Source organism: Leiobunum rupestre, chromosome 4, assembly GCF_980474605.1.
Source record: "Leiobunum rupestre chromosome 4, qqLeiRupe1.1.hap1, whole genome shotgun sequence".
NCBI classification, from domain to species: domain Eukaryota; kingdom Metazoa; phylum Arthropoda; class Arachnida; order Opiliones; family Sclerosomatidae; genus Leiobunum; species Leiobunum rupestre.
Genome location: NC_143387.1, coordinates 53,397,275 through 53,424,772, shown reverse-complemented (window position 1 = coordinate 53,424,772; position 27,498 = coordinate 53,397,275). Strand labels below are relative to the sequence as shown.

General features: G+C 40.1%; 1 protein-coding gene across 1 annotated transcript in view; it reads left to right on the top strand.

Annotated features, from left to right (window-relative positions):
- Nucleotides 1-27,498, top strand: part of LOC149948265 (uncharacterized) — a 69,134-nt gene that overhangs the window by 17,398 nt on the left and 24,238 nt on the right. Inside the window, exons 2-3 of the mRNA XM_090173249.1 lie at nt 5,847-7,300; nt 7,414-7,879. Of these exons, the coding sequence (XP_090029375.1) occupies nt 5,847-7,300; nt 7,414-7,879 (1,920 nt within the window). The remainder of the gene's footprint in view (nt 1-5,846; nt 7,301-7,413; nt 7,880-27,498) is intronic.

The window sequence follows — 27,498 nt, the reverse complement described above, 5'->3', positions numbered from 1 at the left end:
ACGGTGGAAAATCTTGTACTTTTTTAAATTGTGAAAATGCCCAGGGTAAATTAAAGACGGGAATTTATATAAAAAACGTTTATTTACCTGCAATAAACTGATCTTTATACATTTAAAAAGTATATTATAGTTTTTTTAAGCTTCGATAAACGTGTTCTTAAATTGGAGTTCTTGTTTAGAGTTTCAAACTTTCGATTTGTTTTAAATTCACCGCCTGCTTCTCTTAAGCCTTTTGTTACAGCCGATTTAGCAGACGACCAACTAATGGTTTTCAGCAGGCTAACCAGGGGCCGCTAGTGTCAGCAGGTCTACCAGTCACTTAACAAAAAACATACGGAGTCGGCTCTCCCTGCTATCCTATTTGGTAGTACCCACTCGTATTATTTTATACCATTTAATTTAGGGATGCACCGATATGGGTACAGCCGATATATCGGCCGATTTTATCCGGCTAGGATAGCCGATATTAACAAAGTTACCTATCACAATATTATGCTTTTTTGTTTACTCTCGTAACCACCTGTTAAAAAATGATATGATCTATGGCTTTTGAAGTCTAAAAACCACTTATGATTCCTGACCGTTTTGGACGCGAATAATTATTTCCTACAACAGCGATCAACTGACCTTTTTAAAAGGAAATGTAAGGTTGTGGCAATAAATGTTTTCCATTAATTAGTTAGTTGAGTATCGCCTTTTTTTAAAGTTTTTCCTGAAAATATTTTTCTAATACCAGAAGTATCGGCTAATATCGGCCTCGCTTAAGCCGATATTGTCCGATACCGATATTTGAAAAATTAGCCGATATATCGGTGCATCCCTAATTTAATTATAATTTAACTGTAAAAAAGATGCAGCCCTACGAATTAATCGTTATGGCAAATTCAACAATCGGATAATTTTAATGAACAAGTTTGCCAGCCAAGCTCTCTTAGCCACCCTAGACGAAGAAGAGGAATTAGGCGTACCTCTTTTGCCGCCCATTTTGGTCTTAATTAAAACAAATCCCCTCGTTTCCGGAAAAATCTCTCCTGCCTGAACGAGAGAGATCCAAAAAGCCGATCTTTTGGAGCAATTACCGCGACTTTAATGAAGACTACTACCCCCCCCCCCCCCCCGCGCTTTCGTCATTTGAATCCTTTGAACTCGATGGCCCGCCGCTGCGTAGAAATAATTACCCGACTTTTGAATAAAACAATTAAATACATTAAAAGTAATTTGGCTTTTACTAACTAGATTCGTTAAAATTGTAAAAAATCGGAGACTTTTCTTTTTAAACGCTTTCGAACCAAACGGGTGGATTTCAATTTACCTTCTAACTGCGCCAGTTAAGGGTTAATGAACCTAATCCCCGCAATCAACGTCAAGGTTGACTGCTTTAATTAGGTTGATTTAAATCACAGTGATTAAATTAAAACGTTATGTATTTCAAATGGCAAAATTACGTTCTAAAATATTTCCAATACTAAGCAGATCTGAGCAAATTAAAATAATAATTAAATTTAAGATTACGTTCAATTTTTTATTATATAACCGATATAAGCAAAATATCAATTAATTAGATGGAAATTAATCCTTCAAAAATACCAAAATTTCATAAAAATTGATCGAAATAAATTTAATTCAACGCATAAAAATCTGATCGAAATGAAATATCAATGGATTTCATTTTTTTAAAAATTACTTCTGATTTTTATTCCCTATGTGTTTTAATTAAACGCTACCAATTACTAAGATACGGTATACTTTGCATTGTTTACTTCAGATATTTATTTCCAATTGCAATACAAATATACCCTACAATCGTGTAAAGTATCATTTTAGATTCACATTCAATATAATGGGGGGGGGGGTCCATATAAGTCGAATTCGAAGAAATATTACTTCTCAAAGTGTATGTTGGAAATCGTTTAGCTTAGCGCGAACCTCGGCAACCCTTTGGAAGCGAGCGGCAGCACCCCGAAAATCTGACATTGAACATTTTGAAAAGCTCGCTCGCGTCGCGTTGTGGTAGGTAGGGGCCCTCGCCCCCTTTCCCTGACGGAGAGTGATATATATTCATGTTGAGAAAACCCTGCTTCAATTCTTTACCGTCTGGAAATTTTCCTATCGGGAAAAATGGACACGTACAGGCTGTTTCCGAAGTGATACCCCGACGCCCATTTTTTCACGGTGTCTACGCCATTAGAGAACGATTTTAGAGACGACAATATTAGGGGACGTAGAAATTTTAAATTATTAAATTAAAATATTAATTCTACCTGAATGAATGTCTTTAAAAGTCACTTGATGACTTAGGCCTAAGGTGGTGCCTTGGGTATTAGCCTAGCTGATTTTTATTATTCAATTAAGCCCGTTTTTTCTCACTTAATCTTTCGTTTAGAATTCTTTAAGAGTTGTAAGTCGGAAACTTTAACGCGGAAAATGACCGAGGCCTTTTTTCCGGAAAATTTTCATTCCATGATTAGTCTAATATTGTTTTCAAATTTAAACAAAGCGGCATTTTTTCGAATCTAAAAGTAAAACTAAACCTTTAGACTAGTTTTAACTGATTCACAATGTAACACTATTAATGTTCTATATCGATAAGAATGTTTAAATTTTTTATTTTTCTGATTTGCGCATTTTATTTTCCCGGAAAACTAACAACTGAGTTTTTACATAAAACAACCCTTAAAATTGTTGTAGCAGTGGTTTTTTTTTTAATAAATCAGTATTTATTCACCAACCAATTTTTTGTAGCTATCTAGTGTTATTCGTAGTTTTTTTGTAATAAGTATTTATTCACCCACCAAAAAAATAAAATAAAATTTAGCTATCTAAAAAGCATTAAAATCCACCCCCGTAAGCAATTTTCCAATCTGCCTTAGACCAAAAATACTAGTATCAATTTCTTATTTTTTTAAGGGTATACACGCCAAAAAATGGTAATTCGATTGGTTTGAATAATTCACTTTGAGATAAGTTGTTTCTTAGCGGGTGCATCTAGAACTTGTTTATATTTACCACGCTTATGATTCGATTTAGGGAAAAAGATAACGAGGCGTTCTATTACGTAAGAGTGACGTAAATCATTTTAAATCCAAAAGGGGAAATGGGAAAACAAAGTCCCTTGACAAATGTTTCTTTATTTTGAGAAAGATTTCCCTATAGAGGTTCATCGTATTAGCTGTAGGGTGGTCCGCTGCAATTTCCAGTACGTTTAGTTTTTGCCATTTTGAACTCGGAAGTGACTTTAAAACGCGTCTCATTGTTATCCTTGTGGCCCGTCAATTTGGAATCACCCTTTACGTATGTTTCTTATCTGCCTTGATCCCAGCCCTCTCCCCCCCTTTTCAGATTCTAGTTCTCATAAGCTCCGTCAGGGGGTGCCCTTTTTCCTAGAAAAAAGGCAATTTAATCCCCCCCTCCGATGGCCCCCTCCCTAATTTTTTTTCTTCGGAGACTTGGGTGATATAAATCAAGTTAGCGTTGGAGACTCCCAAGAATTTTGCTACCAACAAGAAATTCTCTCGCTCTCCCGTCCGCCCCCCCCCCCGGGCGGCACCCCCCTGGCCCGGACCCCTTTAGCCTCTCGCGGCTCAAATCTATTATTTTGAACCCCCCCTTAACCCCGTTTCCCCGATGCGAGTTTACTCGGGTATATTTTTTTGAATGTCTATACCACTTCGCGTCGTTGTAAGTACTTGTCATCTGATGGTGCAACGGCAGGTTGGCCCGCCGGAAGTCCCAAACTTTATCCTACTCTGGCGTTGTATATTATTATGGTCATAAGTTTATAATATGATGGCCCATAAGGACCTAAAAAATTAATTAACGAGATCTATTCGATTAGTGACGTCTTCGCGTGAAAAAATCGCCCTCTAGTGAGGCACTGTCAAAGGCTAAGTGACATTCGGGACGCAAAATGGCGACAAAACCTTTTCAAAAATTTTAAATGTTTTTAAAATAAAACCAAATTTTAGTCATGAAGTATCATGACTCTTTGAAACTGTATAATAGAAATTACTATAGTGTGTATTCACGAGGCGGGGCTTCGTCCCAATTTCGAATTTCCCGCGTAAAGACCAAACCACCATCTTCTCGGATCGGAACGGTTTTAAAAAACGTCGGGCGGCCATATTGTCTGTGATATCTCCTAGTCGCTAATCGTGGTGCTATTAATGTTAAAATTAATTTAAATAACGAGAAGGGTAAATTTTGTGCTGGATATGCCGAAGGAATTGCATTTCTGGGAGTGATAAAATTAGGTATATGCGAAAAATATTTCTATTACCACAACCTTGTATTGTACATTTAGACATTTTCACCAGTTATCTGCCAAGGTCTAGAAACATAGCTAAACTTCCAAAATTGTGTTAGACAAAATGGCCACTGGCACAACTCGCGATTAAAAAAATTCGGTCGTTCATCGTCATCAAACGTCATTCGTATAAGGCGTGGCTTAGACTAATAGCCCTTTCACAAGAATACACACTTTATAATAATTAAACATTACTGGAAAGTACTGCTATAATTATTAGACATTACTGGAAAGTACTGCTGTATAATTATTAGACATTACTGGAAAGTACTGCTGTATAATTATTAGACATTACTGGAAAGTACTGCTGTATAATTATTAGACATTACTGGAAAGTACTGCTGTATAATTATTAGACATTACTGGAAAGTACTGCTGTATAATTATTAGACATTACTGGAAAGTACTGCTGTATAATTATTAGACATTACTGGAAAGTACTGCTGTATAATTATTAGACATTACTGGAAAGTACTGCTGTATAATTATTAGACATTACTGGAAAGTACGGCTGTATAATTATTAGACATTACTGGAAAGTACTGCTGTATAATTATTAGACATTACTGGAAAGTACTGCTGTATAATTATTAGACATTACTGGAAAGTACTGCTGTATAATTATTAGACATTACTGGAAAGTACTGCTGTATAATTATTAGACATTACTGGAAAGTACTGCTGTATAATTATTAGACATTAATGGAAAGTACTGCTGTATAGTTATTAGACATTACTGCTGTATAATTATTAGACATTACTGCTGTATAATAATTAGACATTACTGGAAAGTACTGTATAATAGTAAAAAATTACCGGAAAGTACTGTATAATAGTAAAAAATTACTGGAAAGTACTGTATAGTAGTTGGGAATTACTGGAAAGTACTGTATAGTAGTTGGGAATTACTGGAAAGTACTGTATAGTAGTTAGGAATTACTGGAAACCCCTTTATAATCGTGAGAAATAACTGGAAATCAGTGTATTAAATATTATACAGCGACCATTTTCGAAAAATCAGGTGTACAAAATGTTTGATGAGAGAGTTATTTCCAAAACTTTTCGTCGGAGAAAATAATATTGTAGAAGGGTGTTACCCTTTTGCTCGTACGCGCAACGCGTCCCCAAAAAGACCAGGCCGTCAATCCACAATGGCGGTATCGAATAGGCGCGAATGGACTCGGCGTGTCTTAGTCGGAATGCTCCCCTTTATTTATTTTCACTGGCTGCACGTGCAACTCAAAGTTCAGCCAATGAAGCGCGTGTAAACGACGCCTCGTTCGTAATCGTTCTCCAATTACGAAAACTAGCGCGATACGACTCGATAAGATTAACAAAACGGCTCAAGACGGAGTTAAGCGCGCGGTGTACGCGCGTCGCTAAGTGCCCCGCTCCTACCAGCACTGACCGGACACGATGGCACTGTCCTTCGAAATAGACGGCTTAACGCTCCGAGCGGGGCATTGGAAGGGACGCCTTATCGGGATTGCAAAATCAAAACAATATTTTAAAACTTAAAAAAAAAATGTTTATTTTTTCGCAGCAAAAACTGAAACGCTCCAGCGGATCTCCTCTCAACATCAACTCGGACAATTTGGGTGACGACGCCGGCGACCGCTCCAAGATACCCCGGACGAGTAGCACTCCCGATGCTAACACGAATAACGGCGGTCAAAATCGCGACCCCAAGTTCCAGAATCAACAAATTCCCAGTTTCTCGGTTCAAATCGTGCAACAGTTCACCAGTTCCGCCTCTCCTCAGAGTCAACACTCGCAAACGATACAGACGAACGTGACGGTGAAGGCCTTGCCAAACAGTATCAAAACGTCGAGCAGCCCGCTCAGTAACTTGAACCAGGAGGACATCGGCACGTCCATCAGCGTCGGGACTAACTTCGAGTGTAAACGCGAACGGGAAACTGACTTGGGCACTTGCACCGGCGGTTCCGGCACCAACCAAACGACCACCACGACGACGTCGCGAAATACCGCGAACCCGGAGCCTCAGCTACCCTCCGAAAGTGATAGGTTCGCGGAAACTTTGGCCAATCTCGGGTTTCCGGACGATTCCAACGACGATATTCACGCGGACATCCTCAACGATTTGTTCGACGACGACATCTTCACCAATTCCACCGATTTGATGAAAGATTTCAACTTCGAGGAGGCCGTGAATAGCATCAAGGACGGGGACGACGACAAGGACTTGGGTGCGGTGATGATGGACATGGATCGGGCGCTGGCGGCGGCCACGGCGGCGCATCAGCAACAGCAACAGTTGGAAAACTTCCAGTTCAACCAGTCGCAAATGTTCGACGCCAACGGCAACGCCGGGCGCGGAGGGAACGGGTTTGGCGGACCGCGCGTGAACTTTAACCCCGTCAATCCCAATGTCATGGACTTCAAACTGCGCGAACCTAGTCCGGCCGCTCAGACCCTGAAGCAAATGGCGGAGCAGCATCAGAGTATGCAGCAGAAACAGATGGGTCTGGGCATCGGGTCGCCGCACCACCACCATTCGCAGTCGCCCTTCAACTCGGACGCCTTCGACCCCCTGTCTTCCTTGAGGACTAATTTCCTAAACGGGAGCCCCGCCCCCGGGCTCAGCCCCTTGTCCAAAGCGCCCCCCTCCGCTCTTCAGTTCGGGGGCGGCGCTCCGAATTTCGGCCAGCAGCAGCAGACGACCAGTCCCGCGCCTCAAACGAACGCTCCTCCTCAACAGCCCAACGCCCCTCCACCGTCTCAGCCCACGGGACCCTACGCGGCCAATTTGAGGCCAACCGGGGTCGTGTTCAAGCAAGAGGGCAACGCCATGTATCCCGGAATGTCCGGCGCTGGACCAGGGTCTTGCAAGAATCAGATGGTCGGCGGTGTCGGCTCCGCTCAGGAGATGGCCGAAATGCACAAAAGGCAGGCTCAGCAGATGCAAAGGATGACCCCCGACCAGAAACCCAGTGGCCAATCCACCTTCGCCGATAATCAGTTCACGGGATCAAGGTTAGTTTGGATTTATTTTAAAATATTTGTTGACGTTGATACTAGTCGATTACGTAACACGTTGAATTTAATCACTTGGTTAGCGCTAATTGTTCCGGATACGCTCTTTACAGCAATAACTCCAGTTCCGTGGCCAGTCCCGTCGACCAGAAGCCGAACCTAACAAAGGCGTGTCTGCCTCCGGGCGGCCACCCGGCGTCCAACGTCAACAGTAACGGCCCTGTCCCGTCAACTGGTCAGCAGCAGCAGCAGTCTCCGTACGCGGCCACGCGACCTTTGAGTCACTACACGGACCCCGTGTCCGGGCCAAGTCCAGGCGGACCTTCCGTTCAGGCCATTCCCAATCGCCAAAGCCCCGTGTCCGTGGGCAACATGGGAGGCCAGTTCATGAGGGGCAACGCCGCCGCCAACGCGGGGATGACTCCCTCTCCGCCCATCAGCCAAGGAGGTCAAACGGGAGGTCACTTCAACCCTGCGTCCGGCGGTGGTCCGGGAGGCGGCCGCCCCAATTCTCTTCCCAGTATTCACATGAGCCAAACGCAACAACTACAAATTAACCAAGGCAATCAGCAGCTACAAGTGAGTACTTCTTTTCGTTTCCATTCCGCGAGGCTCATTTCTCGCCTAAGAAGCTTTTACCCTTCCCTGAATATGCCACTATTCAACACTAGGGGGCTTTTATTAGTAACGGCGCGCACCGCACGCTCGGTGGCACGGTGCAATTAACACGTGCCAAAGAGCACGCGCCGAGCGCCACCGTTAAATTGAAGCCCCCTAGTGTTGTATATCGTTCATCTTAACTTCTTAAGCAAGAATAAAAATCTTTATCATTATCACGATACCCTAATTAAAACTAGGCCCAAGGGCGTACCGAAAGGGGGCGCTATTTTAGAGACCTGATTTTGACAAATTTTAGTATAAAAGTTCCAATCTGCTGACTGAAGTTTCCGGCGTTGAAAACTTAAGGGGGGGGGGGGGGCAAAGGTGGAGCTTTTCAAATCCTGAAAAAAGTCATCAAACTTTCATCTTGCCAACTGAACCTTGTTTTTCTTACTGACCAAAATTATTGGAGCCCCTTGGATACCCCCCGCGAACACGTATACTTCGACTCTAAAGTTAGGATGAAAAAGAGTTCCCTCGGTATCTGCATTCACTAACTTCCTTTGGCCGAATGACTCAGGCCCGTTATAACGCGCTAGTGTGAAAACGCGGACCCTGGGGGCCCAATTACCCTTCCGTCGAGAAGATCTCGTCAAAAAGTTCCTCGAATTATTTTACGACTGCGCTAAAAGCGTCTCTAAATTTCTAACAAACGCTTTAGCTTCATTGTTGTCGAAATATTCCGTGTTTTTCGACCTTGAAAATATACACATTGACGCTGATAACACGCTTTTCTTTTGATCTCAAATATTGGCAGCGAACCGCGCGTAAATATGGAACACACTTAAAATCGTATTTTGCAAATTTGAAAGAAAAGAACCTCTTCTCCGTGTTGCGTTAGATTCTTCTCCGACAAAAACTAGGAATGTTTTTATCGCACTTACGCCAAACTGTTCCAGTTTTTGCATACAATCCGTGGCAGATTTGTGTGTATGAGTTTCACGTACTGCGTCCGCAGCCGCCGCTGCCGGAGTTCGCACGATTTATCGCGGTACTTTACAGGTACAAAGACACATGATACGTCAATCGATGGGAAATATCATGCCCTCGCTGACATTGTTAACATTTGCCCATTTTAGTGATTTTGGAATTTAAATGTTAATATTTGTTTTAAATTAAGACCGACTTGTTTGAATATTATATTTTTAGTTAGTACAACCAGCATACGCGCTATTGTCATATTTGAATTTCGTGCCAATTGATACAGGCGCTACCTTATTTCCAAAACCAGGTAACTCGAAAAATTCGGTTTGTCTAAAAATTAATTGAAATTAACGGGTTCGCGTTTCGCTACCTTATTTCCAAAACCAGGTAAAATTTATCTTAGGTTTGTTAAGCTAATGTAAAAGATGATTGGAAATTTGTCCAAATTTAAATATAATATTTAAAATATAGTTTAAACATCGGGGGGATTGGGTATACTTAAAGTTCGTGGAAAATGACAGGCCTTTTTTCCAGAAATTTTCCGTTTTTTCCCGAAAAAAATCAAGTTTTCATTCCATGATTAGTCTAATAATTTTTGCAAATTTAAATGAAGCTGCATTTTCGCGTCATTTTTTTTAATATAAAAGTAAAACTAAACCTCTAGACTAGTTTAAACTGATTAACAATGTAACACTATTAATGTTTTGTAGTATGTATACTGTTATTAGACATTTTAAATCGATAAAAAGTTAAAAACATTAAAAACCCTTAAAAAGTTATTTGCTTAAATTTTTTATATTTTTCCATTTTGCGTAAAATTTTCTGGAAATTTTTCCGCATTTTATTTTTCCGGAAAATTAACAACTCTACTAGGAATGTTTTTATCGCGCTTACGCCAAACTGTTCCAGTTTGATATTTATCAGGTTTATAACTAGGAATATAATTTTGGTGTGTGGGAATAAGAGTATGCCAACACTTTTATCCGAGAGGAGACGCGGCAATTAGGCGGGTTTCATTAATCAGGAGTGTCCACGTGACTGGTCTCTTCACTTTCCCCGAGGCCTCGTGTCCCCCGCGTCTTTGATTTGCTGAAAGCCGCAGCCGAACCAGGAAAATTTGTTTGGATTCCTGTCTATTTGGGTCTCTATTTCTCTCGCTCGCTTCTTTTCGTCACCGCCAACGCCAGCTCCACCAACCGACAGGGACCAACCATTAAAGTTTTTCTCATCGTTGATCATTAGATGCTAGCGTTCTAGATCTCAGGGCTGCCACGGTTCCTGGAAAACCGGGAATTCCTGGAAAATTCAGGGAATTTGAATATGGGTATAAAAGTCGGGGTATTTTTAAAAATAATTTAAAAATCCGAGAAATATCAGGGAATTTAATTTCGGTTGCAAATAGGAAATTTTTATTAAAATATAGGTTTAGTCACTTTTTAGTCACTATTTTCAGTTGCTAGTCACCATTTACACTATCATGTGGGCTAACTCTTGAGTATCAGGACTGCGAATAGGAAACTTTTACTAAAATGTAGGTGAAAAATTACAAAATCTTGGCACGCAATAAGTCAGGGAAAATCTCCGGAGATGGTCAGGGAAAACCTCGTAAAGGCAGGGAATTTGATTGTGAAAACAATGTGGCAACCCTGTATATAACATAAGCATCGTTATAGTTATATTCGGTTTCCCCCACCAAAATCTTTGTTACGGATTCCTTGACGCGGTCAAAGGTCATATCGTAGTTTGAATTTTACTAGATCTGAAAAATCTCAGAATATGATCGGACGAATCGGGTATCACGGGAGCTACTTGATGTGATCCGTTAACATTTGTTACCTTATCATTTCTTTTGATTTTTGTGCTTTTTCAATAGACCTTTCAATAAATTCCTAGCCCACCAGGCCAAATACTTTCACAAAGACCACATAGCGCTACTTCAGAAGGACTTGCAAACGCATTTATTTTCTAAAGCGTCACCCATAAAGTCGATTTTCAAAATATAGCTAATTTAGCCTACGTGAAGATAGTATATAATAATCAGCAAGGCTAATACCCGAGGCACCACCTTAGGCCTAAGTCATCAAGCGACTTTTAAAGCCATTAATTCAGGTGGCCGGATTACAATGCGTAGGAGGGTGGCGACAAGCCCTTCATGCCACGCGAGCCAACAGATCCCTACACTCACTATTACCGTTAACCTTATCAAGTTTTTCAAAATATAGTACGTTTATAACTGAACTATTTACAAAATCAATGAGATATAGTTAATTAACTATTAATAATGGATTGTATAAAACTATAACCGTTAAATAAGTATGATTTTGATCAAAAATCCACTATTTATCGAGACAACTAGGTTAGCAGGTTTGCCAGAGAAACCTTTTATGAGCCGCCCTGGTTCGTGAAAAATTGGGCCGAACCTTCTGCCTCTCTATACACAAAAGTAAATAATTAGTAGTATTTTATAGAATGGTCTATTAGCAAAATACCGTTTAGATTTGCTACCTTTACATTTTAACTTAGATACGCTTGATTTACTTTATTTTCGTAATTTTCCGTTTCGATTTAATTTTGTTATGGAAATTTTTAGTAGGGAAATATTTACGCGGCAATAGTTCTTTTTATAAAATAACCTTGGCCATCTTGTTGAAATGTTGCCCGCTTCAGCTGTGGATCCGTTTTCTCTCCCACTAAAGAGTTTATGAACTCATTCTTAGGCCTTGGCTGAACTATTCCAGGGCAACATTTCAACAAGCTGGGCAAGCGTAAAGACATTTTATAAAATCAACTATTCACTTTGCACATAGAAACATTAGTTAATCAATATCAAAGTGGTTTTCAAAACCACCAAATTACCGACCATAACCGGGCTCAGGAAAAGTCTACATCTTCCCTGAGAATTACACCTGACTATTTTAATCCATTTCAGTCCGAAACCTCAGTGTAGGCCGAAAAAAACATTACCCCGAAATTCCAGTGGCGTCTTCTCTATACCTTTCAGCCGACAAAATATCATTCTTCCTTCCCTCCCGGTAATTTCGGCCAACATTTTTGAAATTCCTCGCTAAAGCGTGGAAACAATGAACGACGCGCTCTTGATGGACGGACCCCGGTTCGCGGGCGTCTCTGGCTCGAACCGTTGGTCCGGGGTCTCCCCCGACTCGTTCTAATCGGCCATCTATGTAATCCGCATTTCCTATTGCTCGCTGGAAGCCCCAAAGAAGAAGAAAAAAAAATAAATAGCTCGCTATTAAAAAAATGCGTGTCTTTTCACGCGGCCAGGGAAATGTGGGTTAGCAAAACCAGGCCGTCAACCTCCGTTACTCGCGAACCCAGGTACGCCACCGCCGCCGTAGAGACACACAGCCATCCAAACGAAATAAACTAAAATAATAATATTGAAAAGAAAAATTTTCGTCTGCCCCCCCCCTCCTAATTTTGCCCCCCTCCTAATTTCGCCCCCCCCCCCTTACCTTTAAATCATCCGCTTATATGAGGTAAATTTAAATTATTTTTATATATTTTTTTTCTTATATTCCGTTCTTTTCTTGGGAATTTTTTTTAAGCTTTTGACTTGTCATTATTTATACCACCGGAAATGTTTAGCCGCATTCTTGGAAGACTCGGAAGCGCCGGCGCTTTTATAATGCGGTCTCTCTCGTTGCAAGCCCTCATCGAGTTTTTATTGTTATCGTCGTTATTTGCGCTTAATGAGCTGTGATTCTCCGCCTTTATTGACGACGGATTATTCGATATTCATTTTGGTGTCGATAATCGATTAGTTTTGATTTGGAGCCCGATCGTTCGAGCTGATTACGTTATTTTGGTTTTATCTGTTTTTGACAAGTCGATTTTTCCGCTCTTTATTTTATTTTCGATTAATTTGGTTTGTTTACGTCAATTTTTAAGCTAATAGAACCCGCTTTGTTTTATTGGTTTTTGACGCGTTCCTAGTCGGTTTTTCCCATTTTTATTTTATTTTTTATTTGGTTTACACCGATATTTTGGTTAATATAACCCGCTTCGTTTCATTGGTTTTTGACTAGTTCCTAGTCGAGTTTTCCCATCTTTATTTTATATTTGATTTTCGATTAATTTGGTTTGTTTACACCAATTTTTAGGTTAACAGAACCAACGATATTTTATCTGCTTTTTCTTGCAGTTTGAAGTTAATTTTCCAAAGTTATATTCGATGTTTGTTCGACTAATTTGGTTTGTTTACATTGACTTCTCAAAACCTGCGGTCTTATCGGTTCTTTGCCGTTTGATGTCGATTTTCTATGTTTATACGCGATTTTTCCTCCGATTAATTTAGTTTAACTCGACTATTACTATTCATTTATTTTCGACGTTTTAATCGATTTCGTAATTTGGCCATTAAATTTAAAGCAGTTTTTTTTTGTTAATCGATTGAAGGTTCATTTTCTTTTAGTTCCGTATACGGAAATTGACATTCACGTTTTAATCGATTAATTTAATCGATTATATTGGCTAAGCAACGTTATGGATACGTTGGTATTATCGATTTTAGCCTCGCGAGGATTCTCCCATTTCAATTGATCGACGGGACCTTATTCCGTTTATCGATTAAAAAGTTCGATAAGCGACTTATAGGCAATTAAACGCCTAGAAATTCTCAGTACCGCAACATTCAAATTTGGAGAAATTGTAACCCTGCGCGCTTAGTCAAATAAACTATTTCGATGGGTGCCCCTGATAAAAGCTAATGGGGAAAAATATTTTACCGAGTAGGGAAAAATACGCGGAACTAAATAAGTTTAAAGCGAGCTATTTTAATTTAAAAAGCGTGGACAGAGAGAATATACAATTATGCGATGTTGTTTTTTGGAGCTGGCCGCGGAACCGGTTAAAGAGGATATGACTCCGGAGGACTTAGCGTCGTCGCGAAGCCCTTCTCGATCACGAGAGGCCCTCCGCCGAAGAGACTAGCGGCTGCTTCCAGCCTTATTAAGTCGCGCGTGGCCCTGACTGCGCTGTTGTTGTCCTGGTCCGCCGCTGAGGACCCACAGGCGGGTCTCTTCGGCGCCTGCCGTAACCACCACCGCGACTGATTGCCAATTTTTACATTTAATCCATTCTCGTCTTCTCGCTAGCTTCAAATCGTTAGTTTAGACTCTAATGAAATTGTTTTTGCAGACGCGTTTGACGGTCGACTTATTGGTCCGTCTCCAGTGGTTTTTTCCCGACCTCTTTTTAAAATGAGCCTACTGTAATTTCATACTTGGAACCATTTGTTTTTCTGGCGCTGTCATTTTCTCGGAAACATATTTTGAAGTTGATGGGCTCCAAAAATGATTTAGTGTAGCACTGTAGCTATGGCATATTGGAGGTTCTAATTTATTTATTAAGTTTTTCTTGGTATTTTGCTTCAATACGCGGGGAATTCTTGATTTGGATTTGTTTTTTTTTTGGGTTGTATTGAAAACATCCTGTATTACCAGAATAGTCCATGGCAAAAGAGTAATAATATCAAAACAACACATGCTTTTTACTATGAGAAAATATATTCGCCTCCGGATCGAAATCCTGTAGAAATTCTTTAAATTCGCCTATTTTCTATAATTTTGTACAGGCTGGTACCTATTTTTATTACAATTTTAGTTCTTTTGGAAAGTTACTTTGGAAAATGTATACCTTTATCTTCCAACAATTATTATTTTTCCTATATTTTCATTTATTTAGTTTATTTTTCCTATGATTTAAATTAAATTAATTGTGGGTTCTGAAAGCGTTGTTTAAACCAGCCAACCGGTCCGATACACGACCTGTAAAACCTGGAAAAATCAGGGAATTTTAAAATGTTTCCAAAAGGTCGGGGAATTTTAAAAGGTTTCCAAAAGGTCAAGGAATTTTAAAAGGTTTCCAAAAGGTCAGGGAATTTGAAAATGGTCCAAAAAATTAAGGGAATTTTAAAATGACCCCAAAAAAATCGGGCAAATAAATTTTACAAGATATACATAATAAATATTTTTCAAGATTTTACCTCAAACCATTCATTTATTCTATATAAATGGTCAGGGAAAATTTTGAAATTTCAAAGAATTTAATTCTGGAAATTTTGTGCTAACCCTGTTTACGTCCAACTCGAACAAACATTTAATCGTTCGGTTAATTAAGTAAATCGGCTGGCAAATCGTTTACCGTTTTCGATACGTATTACGTTCGTGTAAATAAAACTTGAAATGAGTAATTCTCGATGTATTATGGTCGGTTCAGTCGCCGTGTCAATAAGCGGTTTACTTTGGAAAACATTGTAGATCTAAATGTAATATTGTCTCTGGGCCGAGCGTGGAACCAAAGGCCGAGACATAGGCCGGGTTTGTCGGGCGGAACTAAATGTTTGTTCGTGAGAATAGCTCCGGGCTCCTCTATTCCTCAAATAATTGCGCTAAAAACCTTTCTTCCATTAATCCTGATTTTCTCTCTCGCCATTTCTTTTTCCTATTTCTCGAAGAGGCGCCCTCAAATCTCGGATACGAACGAAATGGAAAAAGCCCCGTTCGCGTTTAAAGCCTATTTCAATTTATTTAAATTATTTTTCCATCTGTAAGTCGGAAGTTTTTTCACTTTTGTTTTCGAAATATTTCGTTCTTTAGTTTCCAAACCAAATACCCACACGATTTCGACAGTTTTTTTTTAGCCCTTCCTCTATCGAGTCTTCAACGTCGGCGGTGAACGGTTCCAAATCGAGTTAGGTGGCGTGGTTTTTGAAATTTGGCATCGTGTGCGAACTCGGCCTAGAACGAAAGGGAAGAAGAGTTTTCGGGGAACCTGTTTCGGAGGAAGAGTAGGAGGGGTCGCCACTGTCGAGACAATTTCCAGCCAGCCCGTTTTCGCTTCGAATCATGTTTTTCGCGCAACAACTGTTAATAGTTCTTGTTTGTTTTTGGTCATTTCGCCAAGTCCATTGTTAAACAGGGTTGCCACGGTACCTGGAATTCCTGGAAAAGTCAGGGAATTTCAATAGGGGTGGAAAACTCAAGGAATTTGAGAAATTGGTCTAAAATTTGGGTTCGAAAAAACACGGGTTTTTTAGTGGGTTTTTCGTGGGTTTTTTATTCGGGTGGGTTTTTTATTTTAGTATACTATTTCCATATTTGTATTACATGATATGTCAAAAAACAACCCAAATCAAGAGAAATTAGAAATGTCTTATGTCGAGCCCTGCTAAAAAAGATTGTAGGGACTACTATGAAATGAACGTAACCAGAAGAAAATAGGGGAAGTACGTATCTGTAGCTTTGAGCCATAGAAGTCGTCGTGTGACCCACGAAAATGCCTTTTTACGCATAATAAACCAAACTGAAAAAGTAGTTCCACTTTTGTTTTGATTCAACTCGGCTATAAACGACGAAAGCAAATACGCCTTAGCTCAATTAGCAGAGAATGAGAAGGACATTATGTTACAATTGTTCTATTTAAGAAAAATTTACTTTTTAAACGATGTATTCATCCGCGATTTCCCGCCAAACCGTTTTGGCGCGAAAATTCGTGAAAAGTGACGCCTTTCCAAAGCTGACTAGAAGCGTACTTCCCCCTATTTTCTTCTGACGTAACCCACTATTGTACAATATTTTTTTTTTTTAATTTAAAATACTACAGCCGTTTCGGCGCCAAAACTATAGCGCCGTCGTCAGGCAATGTTACAATAAAAAAAATATTATTGTACAATAGTGGGTTACGTTCATTTCATAGTATATTATGTACAAGGGGGTCCATTCTCACATATAGTTGTAGGGACTAGATATCGTCTGCTAGGTAGACTGCTTCACTTTTTTTTGTGTCAGAAAAAGCTGAAAAGCTTGTAAAAGTGTACAGATACTGCAAAGGCAGCAAAGCTGAACCCAAGGACTGGTAGAAATCTGAAGTCATAAGTCTCAAGTCTCAACTATTAAGTTAACAAGCCGGTTAAGTTTGTAAATTACTATTAATTAACTATATATATATATATTAAAGTGATCATTGCACCTTGAAAAAATGCCTTTTCATTAAAATATGAAATTTCAAAGTGGGTTATTCTCAGGTGGGTTTTTAAAGTGGGTTTTTTGGGATGGGTGGGTCCAAAAAAACCCACTGGGTTTTTTGGGTCGGGTTTTTGGTTTTCGAACCCTACTAAAAATCGGGGAATTTTAAAAATTCATCTGAAAATAAGGGAAATTTCGGTTGCAAATACAGGGCTGATACTTAGTCACTTTTTTAAATTTAGTCACTAAAAGTATTTTTTTTTAATTTGACAAGTTTTCTCTACAAAAATATTGTTCAGAGTGAAATTTTATTGGGAACGTTAGTAATAATCTAGCAAAAATTGTTTATTTATCTCAAATATATCATAACTCAATTTTTAAATAGGATATTTTCCCTTCAAGGTCGATTATATTATTTCTACCCCCATAATTTACTTATATTAAGAAAATATAAGAAAACGCTACTTTTAAGAAAATTACTATTACAAATGCTGTGATAAGTCAGGGATCTGTAAAATGGAGGAAAAAGTCGGGGATTTAAATAATTTCGTAGAAAGTTAGGGATATGTCAGGGATTTTAGTCAACCAAACCACACTTAAACAAAGAAGTTTTGACCTAAAATAATAAAAAGAAATGTCAAAAAATATAACCAAAAAGGTCAGGTATAACCTGGAAAAGTCAGGGATTTTTAGATCACTATTTACACTAAAATTTGGGCTAACTCTTGAGTATCAGCACTGCAAATAGGAAACTTTTACTAAAATATAGGTAAAAAATTACAAAATAAGTCAGGGAAAATCTCCGGTGATGGTCAGTGAAAACCTGGAAAAGTCAGGGAATTTGATTGTGAAAAAAATGTGGCAACCCTGGTTAAAGATGGCGTCGTATTCGTTTCTAATTACGAGGAACGTCAACGGCACGCACCCCCAATCGATTAGACGCATTCGTTAATTATTACCAGACTAACAAGCGAGAACTCAAGTATCAATACGGGTACGTTGGAATCGATGAAAAGTTATTATTTAATTGACAATCTGTCATACGCTAAGAGTAAACGCTTGTCTCGCGCAACCGCCAATAACGCTACTAAGCGTTGAAATACGCTGCCACCAACGACGATAGGGGCTTAAATATATTTGTTTCACTTTTCCCCCGCGGAAGGGGCGAAGCTAAAACTGACGATCCTCTTTAGGCAGAATTTAGAGAAAATATTATCTTAAGCCACGGTCACACTTGAGCTTAAAACCCAGTTTAGGTCGGTTTGAATGCCAGTTTTGACCGCCGACGATAATTCTTGGTGTGCACGTGCGAAATCGCTTCACCCCGGTTCGCTTATAGCCAAGGCTTAACGTCATTTCAAATTATGACCATAATTTTGAAAATAATAAAATTTATGCCAAAACAATTAGTTAATAATGTTTACTATACATACAGTAATATTATTTGACATTATTTAAAATTTTATTCCCATTGTTTTTGAAAATACGAGCAATTTTATTCTAAGCGAACCGACTTGGCCGAGTTGCTTCCCGAACCAACCCGAAGCTATTTCTCACTCTGGTTTTGAAAACTAGTTCTCTAAAACTAAGCGATTTTAGGGTTTTAGGGGTAAGTGTGAACCTGGCTTTACTCCGGGTCGGAAAGAGTACATTTTTTACTATTTTTACAGATTATTCGCTTTCCAATTCTTCTCAAAGTAAACGATTGGTAGAAATTGGTTGCATTGTAATTTTCAATATACAGGGTCAAGGGCGTATTTAAGGGGGGGTTGGGGGTTCAACCCCCCCCCCGAAATGCTGATGACCGGGGGGGAGGTACCTAATAAAAATCGGTGAAACTTCCGTCAGCACCCCCCCCCTTGAAATTTTTCCTCAAAACCCCCCCAGAAATAAAATCCTGGATACGCCCTTCTACAGGGTGCTTGAACCAGCACCCAAGTTCCAAGAGATCCTCCGCATCTTGAAATTGCATCGACTATTATTTGAAAATATGCTTTAAACTCTTACGCGCGACACTAAATGCCTCTGGAATCATTTTCGCCATAATTTAATAATAATCGGCAAGGCTAATACCCAAGGCGCCACCTTAAGCCCGAGTCATTTAGCGACTTTCAACGCTTTTAATTCAGGTGGCAGGGTTACATTGCGTAGGAGGGTGGTGGCAAGGGCCTTCGTGCCTTTGAGGCAAAAGATCAGTAGCTCACTACACTCGCCTCTAGTTTAATGGAAAGGGGAAACCGAAAGACTCCGGGGAAAACCCCTTTAACCAGTTGGGAGGCCAGATATATTTTTTTTAAAGAAATACTTGATTGATTAGGTATGGAAACTAAAAAAACAGGACAGCACTAGTATTTGCTGATTTTGTTTCACAAACTTTGTTTGCGTTTCCTAGATTAAGGTATTTGGTGAGGTTTCTGTGTGTTAGATTTCTCAATATCTAATTACTTCGTTCCCCTCAGCACAATCATTATTATAATATCTATGATTTTGTTAATACGTGTATTAAAAAACGAAAAATTATAAATAACTAAAAAAACTTTTGTTTCTATGGAACATTCCTCGTGCAGGGGGACATTTACTAGTGTAAAATTGAATGACCTTTAACCATGTTTTCAAGGTCATTCAAAAACTCGAGAACCGTTGGGTTTACGGATTTGGTACCAGTTAGAGTTGTTGCTCGACATATTATTAGTTTAAATAACTTTGATTTGACCAATCAGAAGTCAATAATAAACCCTGTATATCTGGATTGGCTCACAGTATAGATTCTCGGTTCAGGTTGTTTTCGGGCAAAATCCAGAAATTGGGAGTAACTCCGAGTTTTCACTCAGTGCTACAAGTTGGGATCGAACCCGGCTCCTCTCGCTGTGAGACAAAAGCGCTATCCACGCCATGACAGTGCCATCTAGGAGCAACCCCACACGAGGAGAACGCAACCCGTCAAAAGTCGTGCATTTTCTCGCGTACATTTTTCATTGACTTAAAGCTTTAGCGCCTGCTGCCGTCGGAAGGGGAAAAATTCGGAAATAGAGTAGTAGCGCTCCGTCTTTTTGGCCATGGCCGCCATTGTGGGCGCGAATTTTTTATGAATAGGGTGACGTAGTGCGACGTTGCACTGCCATTACTCTATTGTCTTCCCCCTTTCCATAAAACGTTCAGCGTAAAGGCTCGTCCAATGAAATTTGTACACAACACTGCGTTAGCGTGTTTAAAGGCTAGCTGCGTTCTCCTTGTGTTTGTTGCTCTATATTGCAAAATAAACGGAAAAGGCCGATGCCGTCAGAGATAAAATGAGGATGAATTAATCGCCTAATCCTCTCTGATCTCTGGATCCGACGCCATTTATATTTCGCGCCAAGAGGAGAAGACGAACGTTAAAATTGGAATCCAATCCCGGATTGGAACTGATCGTCTTAAACGGGAGGCGGAAACTAATAAAATTGATTAACTTTGAAGAATAGAAAGAGTAAGGACCCATTTTCATTAGTAACGTTGCTCTAAATCGACTCTCGTCGTTTTTCTACCGAAGAGATAGATAAAAAAATATGGCAAACGTTTTCCTACGATCTAGATTCGGCCTGGCAAAGACAATGAGAGAGAGAGCGGCTGTTTTAGCATGCTACAGCGTAGAAGGCGCCACGGGGGGGGGGGGGTAAGGGGGGAGACGGGGCTGAGGAGGAAGTGATGTTGGTCGGCGGGGGTTTGCTTTGAAAAATGATTCTGAAACAAGGGCGGCAGCGCACTAAACGGGCTCTCTCCCTAATATATGGCCCATTCGCCATCTCTCTACCCAGAAAAAGTCTTTTAATTAAGAAGAACCGGGGTGCTGGGTGGGAACGGGGGGGGGGGGGGGGCTTCGAATTAATCACCCTTTCTTTGCACTCGGGCTCTTTTTTTTTAACCCTCTCCGTCTCCCCGGTTTCTTGGGCTGCTACGGCTTTCCCAACGAGTTTCATTTCTTGACCAACACAAGTTGCTCCGTGTAATTCTTCCATCCCCTCACCCGAAAAATGTAACGGGCTTTGGAAATTTTACCTACCTCGGGTGTATCATGTATGCCCTTCTGGGTTCAGAGAAGGCTAAATATTAGGGATGCACCGATGTAATCAGCCTATTTTTCTAATATCAGTATCGGCCAATATCGGCTTAAACGAAACCGATATTGGTCGATACCGGTATAAGAATAATATTTTCATGAAAAACATTAAAATAGGAAAATTATCGATTAACTAAGTAATGATAATATCTCGATTGTTAACACTTGTGCATAATACATAGTTGAAAGAGATACGAACCACTTTTACACAATAAAGAAGCTAGATCATACCTTTTTTAGGGGGTTACGAGTGTCAACAAATAAAAAAACAATGATATTCGATTTGGGATAGAAAATATGTTTCACGTAAAATGAAAATAAAAATTAGAATAAAACGGTTTGACAGTGCACTGAACCGTCTTTTACAATGATTTTATCATATACACTACTGTTACGATAGATAACTTTGTTTAAGGGAATATATATAACCTCAGGTATTTGGTGTGGAACACCAATGCTTACAGCTCTGACCGCTCTTGTCGTTGGCTTTAGAAACGTTTGGCACCTCTGTCCAAGGGAATTTGAAAAATTGAAGGGGTCTTCCATAAAGATTGTTGGGCAGGTTATATTCGGTCGATATATCGGCTGTACCCATATCAGTGCATCCCTACGAAATATCGCGAATAGATTACGAAAGGCTGGTTTGCGCCACTTCTATCAATTTCAAACTCTCTCTTGGGCAAGGCTGGTTGTATCGCGACCACACGGAAAGTTTGACCCATTTAGTCGCTATTAGTATCTAGCCCGTTCTGAAGTCTGGTTAGAAATTCTTTCGCCAATGTCAACATCGCAATTTCAAGTATTGGTTGTATTCCCGTAAAGGTTCAAAGGTTTTAATGTGGCCGTCATAAGTTTAAACAAGATGGCGGACATGGTTCTAAGATAAGGCGTTATCGGGGAAACTGGCTGACACTACCCCTCTCTAACATAACGAATATGACGTCCCGAGAATAATACCTATCTTAAATGTTTAAGCCATCTTCAGTATTGGATATCAGTTGTGACGTCATGAGAATACTACCTATTTAACATTTTTAAGGCATCTTCAGTATTTTAAACTTTTAAGGCATCTTCAGTATTCGATATCAGTTATGACGTCACGAGAATACTACCTATTTTACATTTTTAAGGTATCTTCAGTATTGGATATCAGTTATGACGTCACGAGAATAATACCTATCTTAAATGTTTAAGGCATCTTCAGTATTGGATATCAGTTTTGACGTCACGAGAATACTTCCTAATCAAAGTTTTAAGATATCTTTAGTATTAAATATCGACGATGAAACGCCTTTCGCAATACAAAGAATGAAATTCCCCCCTTTTGGGCATTGAAACGACGGTGTGCGCGTGTTTCTGTGAATCCGAGCAATTCCCGCCACTCGACGCTCTTGTTTGAGGTAACAATAAAGAAAATATCGTAACCTTTTTTTCGGGCACATTTCTGACACGCCGCGCGCTCTCCCTCTCGTTATATATTTCGACAGCATTGCTATTTTATTCCTCAACTCGCGCTTCTACTTCTGAGAATTCCGTCTCTAGCTCCGTCTGTCTACGCGCGCAATATACAGGACTGGTCTCTCTCTCTCTCTCTCTCTCTCTCTCTCTCTCTCTCTCTCTCTCTGTGTGTGTGTGTGTATACTAACGCGCGCATGTGCTGCCCCTGTAAAGCGAGCGTAAAAAGCTCGGGGTGGCAGCGCCTCTCACCCGAAGAGGTGAATTATGCTTTAGGATCACCCATTATATTGTGGAAACAGCCTACGAAAATCAACTTGGCCAACTGGATGAGTTCGCACTTTCGCCCCTAGAAATGGCCGCGAAAATTTTAAGTTTTTCTTTGGAAAGTTTTCACTCACGTTTGTCAGTTAAACCGCTCCGAGTTTCAATAACCATATCGACATCTGCGCATGCGCGGCGTTAGGGGCAGGCGAGACGGGCCTACGTTTATTCTCACTTAGGGGCCCACAAATCGTAAAACTTTACAAAATTTAATTTTTAAGTCACTATATAGGGGATCCACAATTGAGAAACAGTGGGTCCTCAATTGAGGAACTGGGGGCCCATAGTTTAGGAACGGGGGATGGCATAGTTGAGGAACGGGGGGGGGCACAATTGAGGAACAGGCGGGCCCATAATTGTGGAACAGGCGGGCCCATAATTGTGGAACAGGCGGGCCCATAATTGTGGAACAGGCGGGCCCATAATTGTGGAACAGGCGGGCCCATAATTGTGGAACAGGCGGGCCCATAATTGTGGAACAGGCGGGCCCATAATTGTGGAACAGGCGGGCCCATAATTGTGGAACAGGCGGGCCCATAATTGTGGAACAAGCGGGCCCATAATTGTGGAACAGGCGGGCCCATAATTGTGGAACAGGCGGGCCCATAATTGTGGAACAGGCGGGCCCATAATTGTGGAACAGGCGGGCCCATAATTGTGGAACAGGCGGGCCCATAATTGTGGAACAGGCGGGCCCATAATTGTGGAACAGGCGGGCCCATAATTGTGGAACAAGCGGGCTCATAATTGTGGAACAAGCGGGCTCATAATTGAGGAACAGGCGGGCCCATAATTGAGAAAAATATCCTGGCGCCGCCCCAGCATCTATCGATTTTATAAATAACTATTAGAATTGTACTTAACCCTAAGCTGACGTCATAGGTCACCGAGGTCACGCTGAGGTATGACGTCAAAGCGAGGGGGTAGTCACTCGTAAATATTTTGTACACCTAATTTCTGATTTCCGTAAAATCTTCGGTGATTACCAACTTACAATTTTTCTGTGATTTCCGGTGATTATTTCAAGTGAATTTCCGTAATTACGTATGATTTATACTCCTGATTACCTAAGTGAATACACGCTCGCGTCAAAGTACCATCCTCGTCCGCTTCTTCGTCTAACAGCGCTTGTGTCTGATAATATCGAGGGGCTAACCACTTCCTAAAATTCTGTACAGCGATTACGGGAGTACAAAAATGAGTACAGCCTTTGGTAGTGCTAAATCTGTAATCAGTTAGGTAATCATTTTAGTACAGTCAAAGCTACAGGCTTGTACACCGATTACGGCAAGTGATCAACCCCTCGGATAATATTGAAACTCGCTTATTGCTCTACATCCTTACTTAAAACGGAAGAGGTGAATCTCGAGTCTAGTTTGTAAATGACGTCGAGATCGAGGGCGCAACTCGGAGCGATTTCGCCGAAGTCGGTCTGGAAATGAAGAGGTCGTGCGCGAACGGAGCGTTTCGGGGTCGTGATGTCGCAATCCGCCATCATACTTTGCGCCAAATCGATTTTCGCGTCCTCTGGCGCCTCTCTTGGGCCGTTGAGGCGCGACCGGCCAAATTGCTTCGGTCCTTCTTCGGCGATGGTGGCTCGCTGGGGTCACACTGGCTGACGCTCTTCCGGCCTCTCTCTCTCTCTCTCTCTCTCTCTCTCTCTCTGGGCGGCAGCGGCGTCGACCGAAATTTCGCGGCCATAAATTTGCGCGGAAAATAATTTCGTCGCATCTGTCCCGCTTGTTTGCTAATTATTGTCATGAAAGAGTCACGAACTGTCGTTTATTTAAAATAAGCCAGTTTTTTTGCTCCCATTTCGCGCTCCGTAATGATAATTCTTTGGCTTCGCGCGGCCGTTTAGGCTCTTTAATTAATTAAGAAGATTAGTATTTGTCCGTCTTATTTGAAATATGAAGTTTGCGTTCAAAGGGGTTTTTTAATGCCATTAATGAATTGGGCTCGTTCGAAATGGATCGGCTCCTAGGTGGAGCTCTTAGCAACGCGACGTACAAAATGTTGATATCTGTCCGTAGCGTTACGTGAGATTCATATTAAGGGCTTGCCTTGTCGCTAAGGAGGAGGATATCCAATATAATTTTAAAATCATGGTGTATAAATATATCCAATATGTTAACGCTAAGCCCCGGATTGATTTCAATGATCTACCCTGTGAGATTTTCCGTGACCGAAAGCTATCGCTTCGCCCTCTTCTGGTTGCTGTCGGAAACTAGAGAGCTAGCGCGGGGCTAACACCGGGTCCCTAAAATACCTCAAGGTCCCTAAACTACATTAAAGTCGGGATTTGTTCCCCTAAAGTACCCTATTTTCAAAAACCCCGTATAAATAAATGGACTGTTTATAAAATACTCCAAGCTGAGATTCAATTTGGTTGTAAAATCTCATTTTGTTTTGACATTGGTCTCTATTTGGTCAATATTTTTAGCGCGTAAAGTCCCTTTTCCCTATTATTTTTTAGATTAGCGTTTACAGTGGCGTAGCTAAGACACCATAGGTGTCTCTGCGAAACTCTTTTCGGGGTTGTAGTCGGTATCTGGCATATTGTTTGATAGGAATTTAAGGGCCCCCTGAAGCCCTGTGGCCCTCCTGCATTGCGGGGGCATTATTTTCGCCACAGAGCGTTTGACAACCAGTATACGGGTCGGGACTTTTGCAAATTTTGCGTACGGCATTTTGAATTTCAAAGTTATTTCAGAAATTAGAAACTGATTTTCAGATTTCAGAACACTATTTTCGTGTTGATTTCTAGTTTCTTACGCTGATTTCGATATTTTTAAACCGATTTTCGACTCAATTTTAGGATTTTCTAGTTGATTTCAAGATTTCTAAAATCCAAATTTATTAACTTCTAATAAAAGTAAAATATAAAAGAAATATTTTGCCCTTAATAAGTCAGGGAAAATCTCTTAAAATGGTCAGGGAAAACAGGGAATTTGAATCTGAAAATTTTGTGGCAACCCTGTACGGGATTTTACGAATGTTGGTCGCAGTAAACTTTTCGATAAGAGGATGACAAAACCCACTTCTTGAAGTAAATTCGCGACACAACTCGGCCACCTAAATTAAAGGCATTAAAAATCGTTAGATGACTTGGGCCTAATTTGGTGGCTTGGCTATTAGCCTAACTGATTATCATTTAAGCGATATTAAGAGTATTCAGTGTATTCAGTGTTATCTCTGGTATTTAGTTTCATTTTAGTGCTTTCTCTTTGGTTGAAAATTAAATATGGTTTTCCAGTTTTTAACTTTTTCATTTCAAAAAGCAACGTCACTGGAAACGATCTGTTTCAGTTAATGGGAAATCATAAAACATTGGTTGTATCTCACGCGGTATTGGAATTTTTTTTTATAAAACTACTAACTTTTATTTCATTACCATCCTCGACGTTTTAGGTAGTTTACAAAAGTAAATTTATTTTGAATATACCCCTCAAAGTTTCTTTACGTGATATGCAAGCTACCTCAAAAATGTAATCATTTACATTTTGCATTCAGCTGGTTAAAAATTATGTTAATTTAAATCCTGGTAAATAAAGTATTATTTAAAAGCTCCATCTGAAGCTTCTTAGATGAACGCTCCAAATAATTTTAGCCTTTTCGGCTCCGGAATCTGATCTAAGGAGTATCATAAGTAACATAATACCAAGTTTTAATAATATATAAATTATATAAGTTAAACAACAATTATATTTAAATAGCAGTATGTATGGATAAGTCAGGGGTTTATAATTAGGTGAAAAAACGTCAGAGACATAGTTCATACAAACCTGGAGAACCTGGAAAACCTGGAAATCTCAGTGAAACAGATTCTTTCCAAAAAAATCAGGGAGATATCAGGGAAATTTTAAATATTTTACCAAAACCTGGATATATCAGGGAAATTCGTTTGAGTCTGGAAGCGCCTCAATAATTATATATAATTTTTTCGATTAAACGAAAACATACGGTGTTTTACCACCTGGAAATATCAGGGAAATTTCCAGGAGAAAACCTGGAAATATCAGGGAAATTAATTTTCCAAATGTTGTATGAACCCTGCAGGGATTTAGAAAAAGTCAGGGATAAGTCAGGGATTTTCTTTGTCAACAAACCTTGCATCGCAGAGAAAATGAAGTTTCTTCTGTTGCGCGCTCATTCGGTATGCTCTTATAAAATTTAATTCAGTTTGTGATATTCAAAAAATATTATTTAACTTTGTACTACATGTATGAAAACATGAAATGATTAAAATTAGCAGAAATATTACCAAAAAGGTTAGGGATATTGCCAAAAATTAATCGGGGATAACCTGGATAAGTCAGGAATTTGAAATCCGAAAATTGTGTACGAACCCTGTGTGTCATACTTATCGTTACTTATAGAAATATTAGTATCAGATTCGTTCTTGCCTAGCTCGCAATTTAAATATACAATTTCTTTCTTTTTAAATGTTTGAAAGCCATTGGACGAGATCCAATCGCTTGTATCTGGCTGGCGCGTTGATAATTTGATTACGCTCAATCGATGCGAAGTCTGTCTGGCTGGGGTGTCCGCGGAATTAATTTTGTGTCACGGCCTTTATAGTTCCGACTACTTCGTTCCTGGACGCTACGCTATCCAAAATCTTTATTCCCCCCCCCCCCACGCCTTCATCTTTATTAAGTTTCCAATTATAAGCCTTCGTTTCCTCGCTGCTAGAGGAAACTCCCTCAAATCTTTGTTTATGGCTTCTCCAAATTAAAGCCCACACCGCCGGC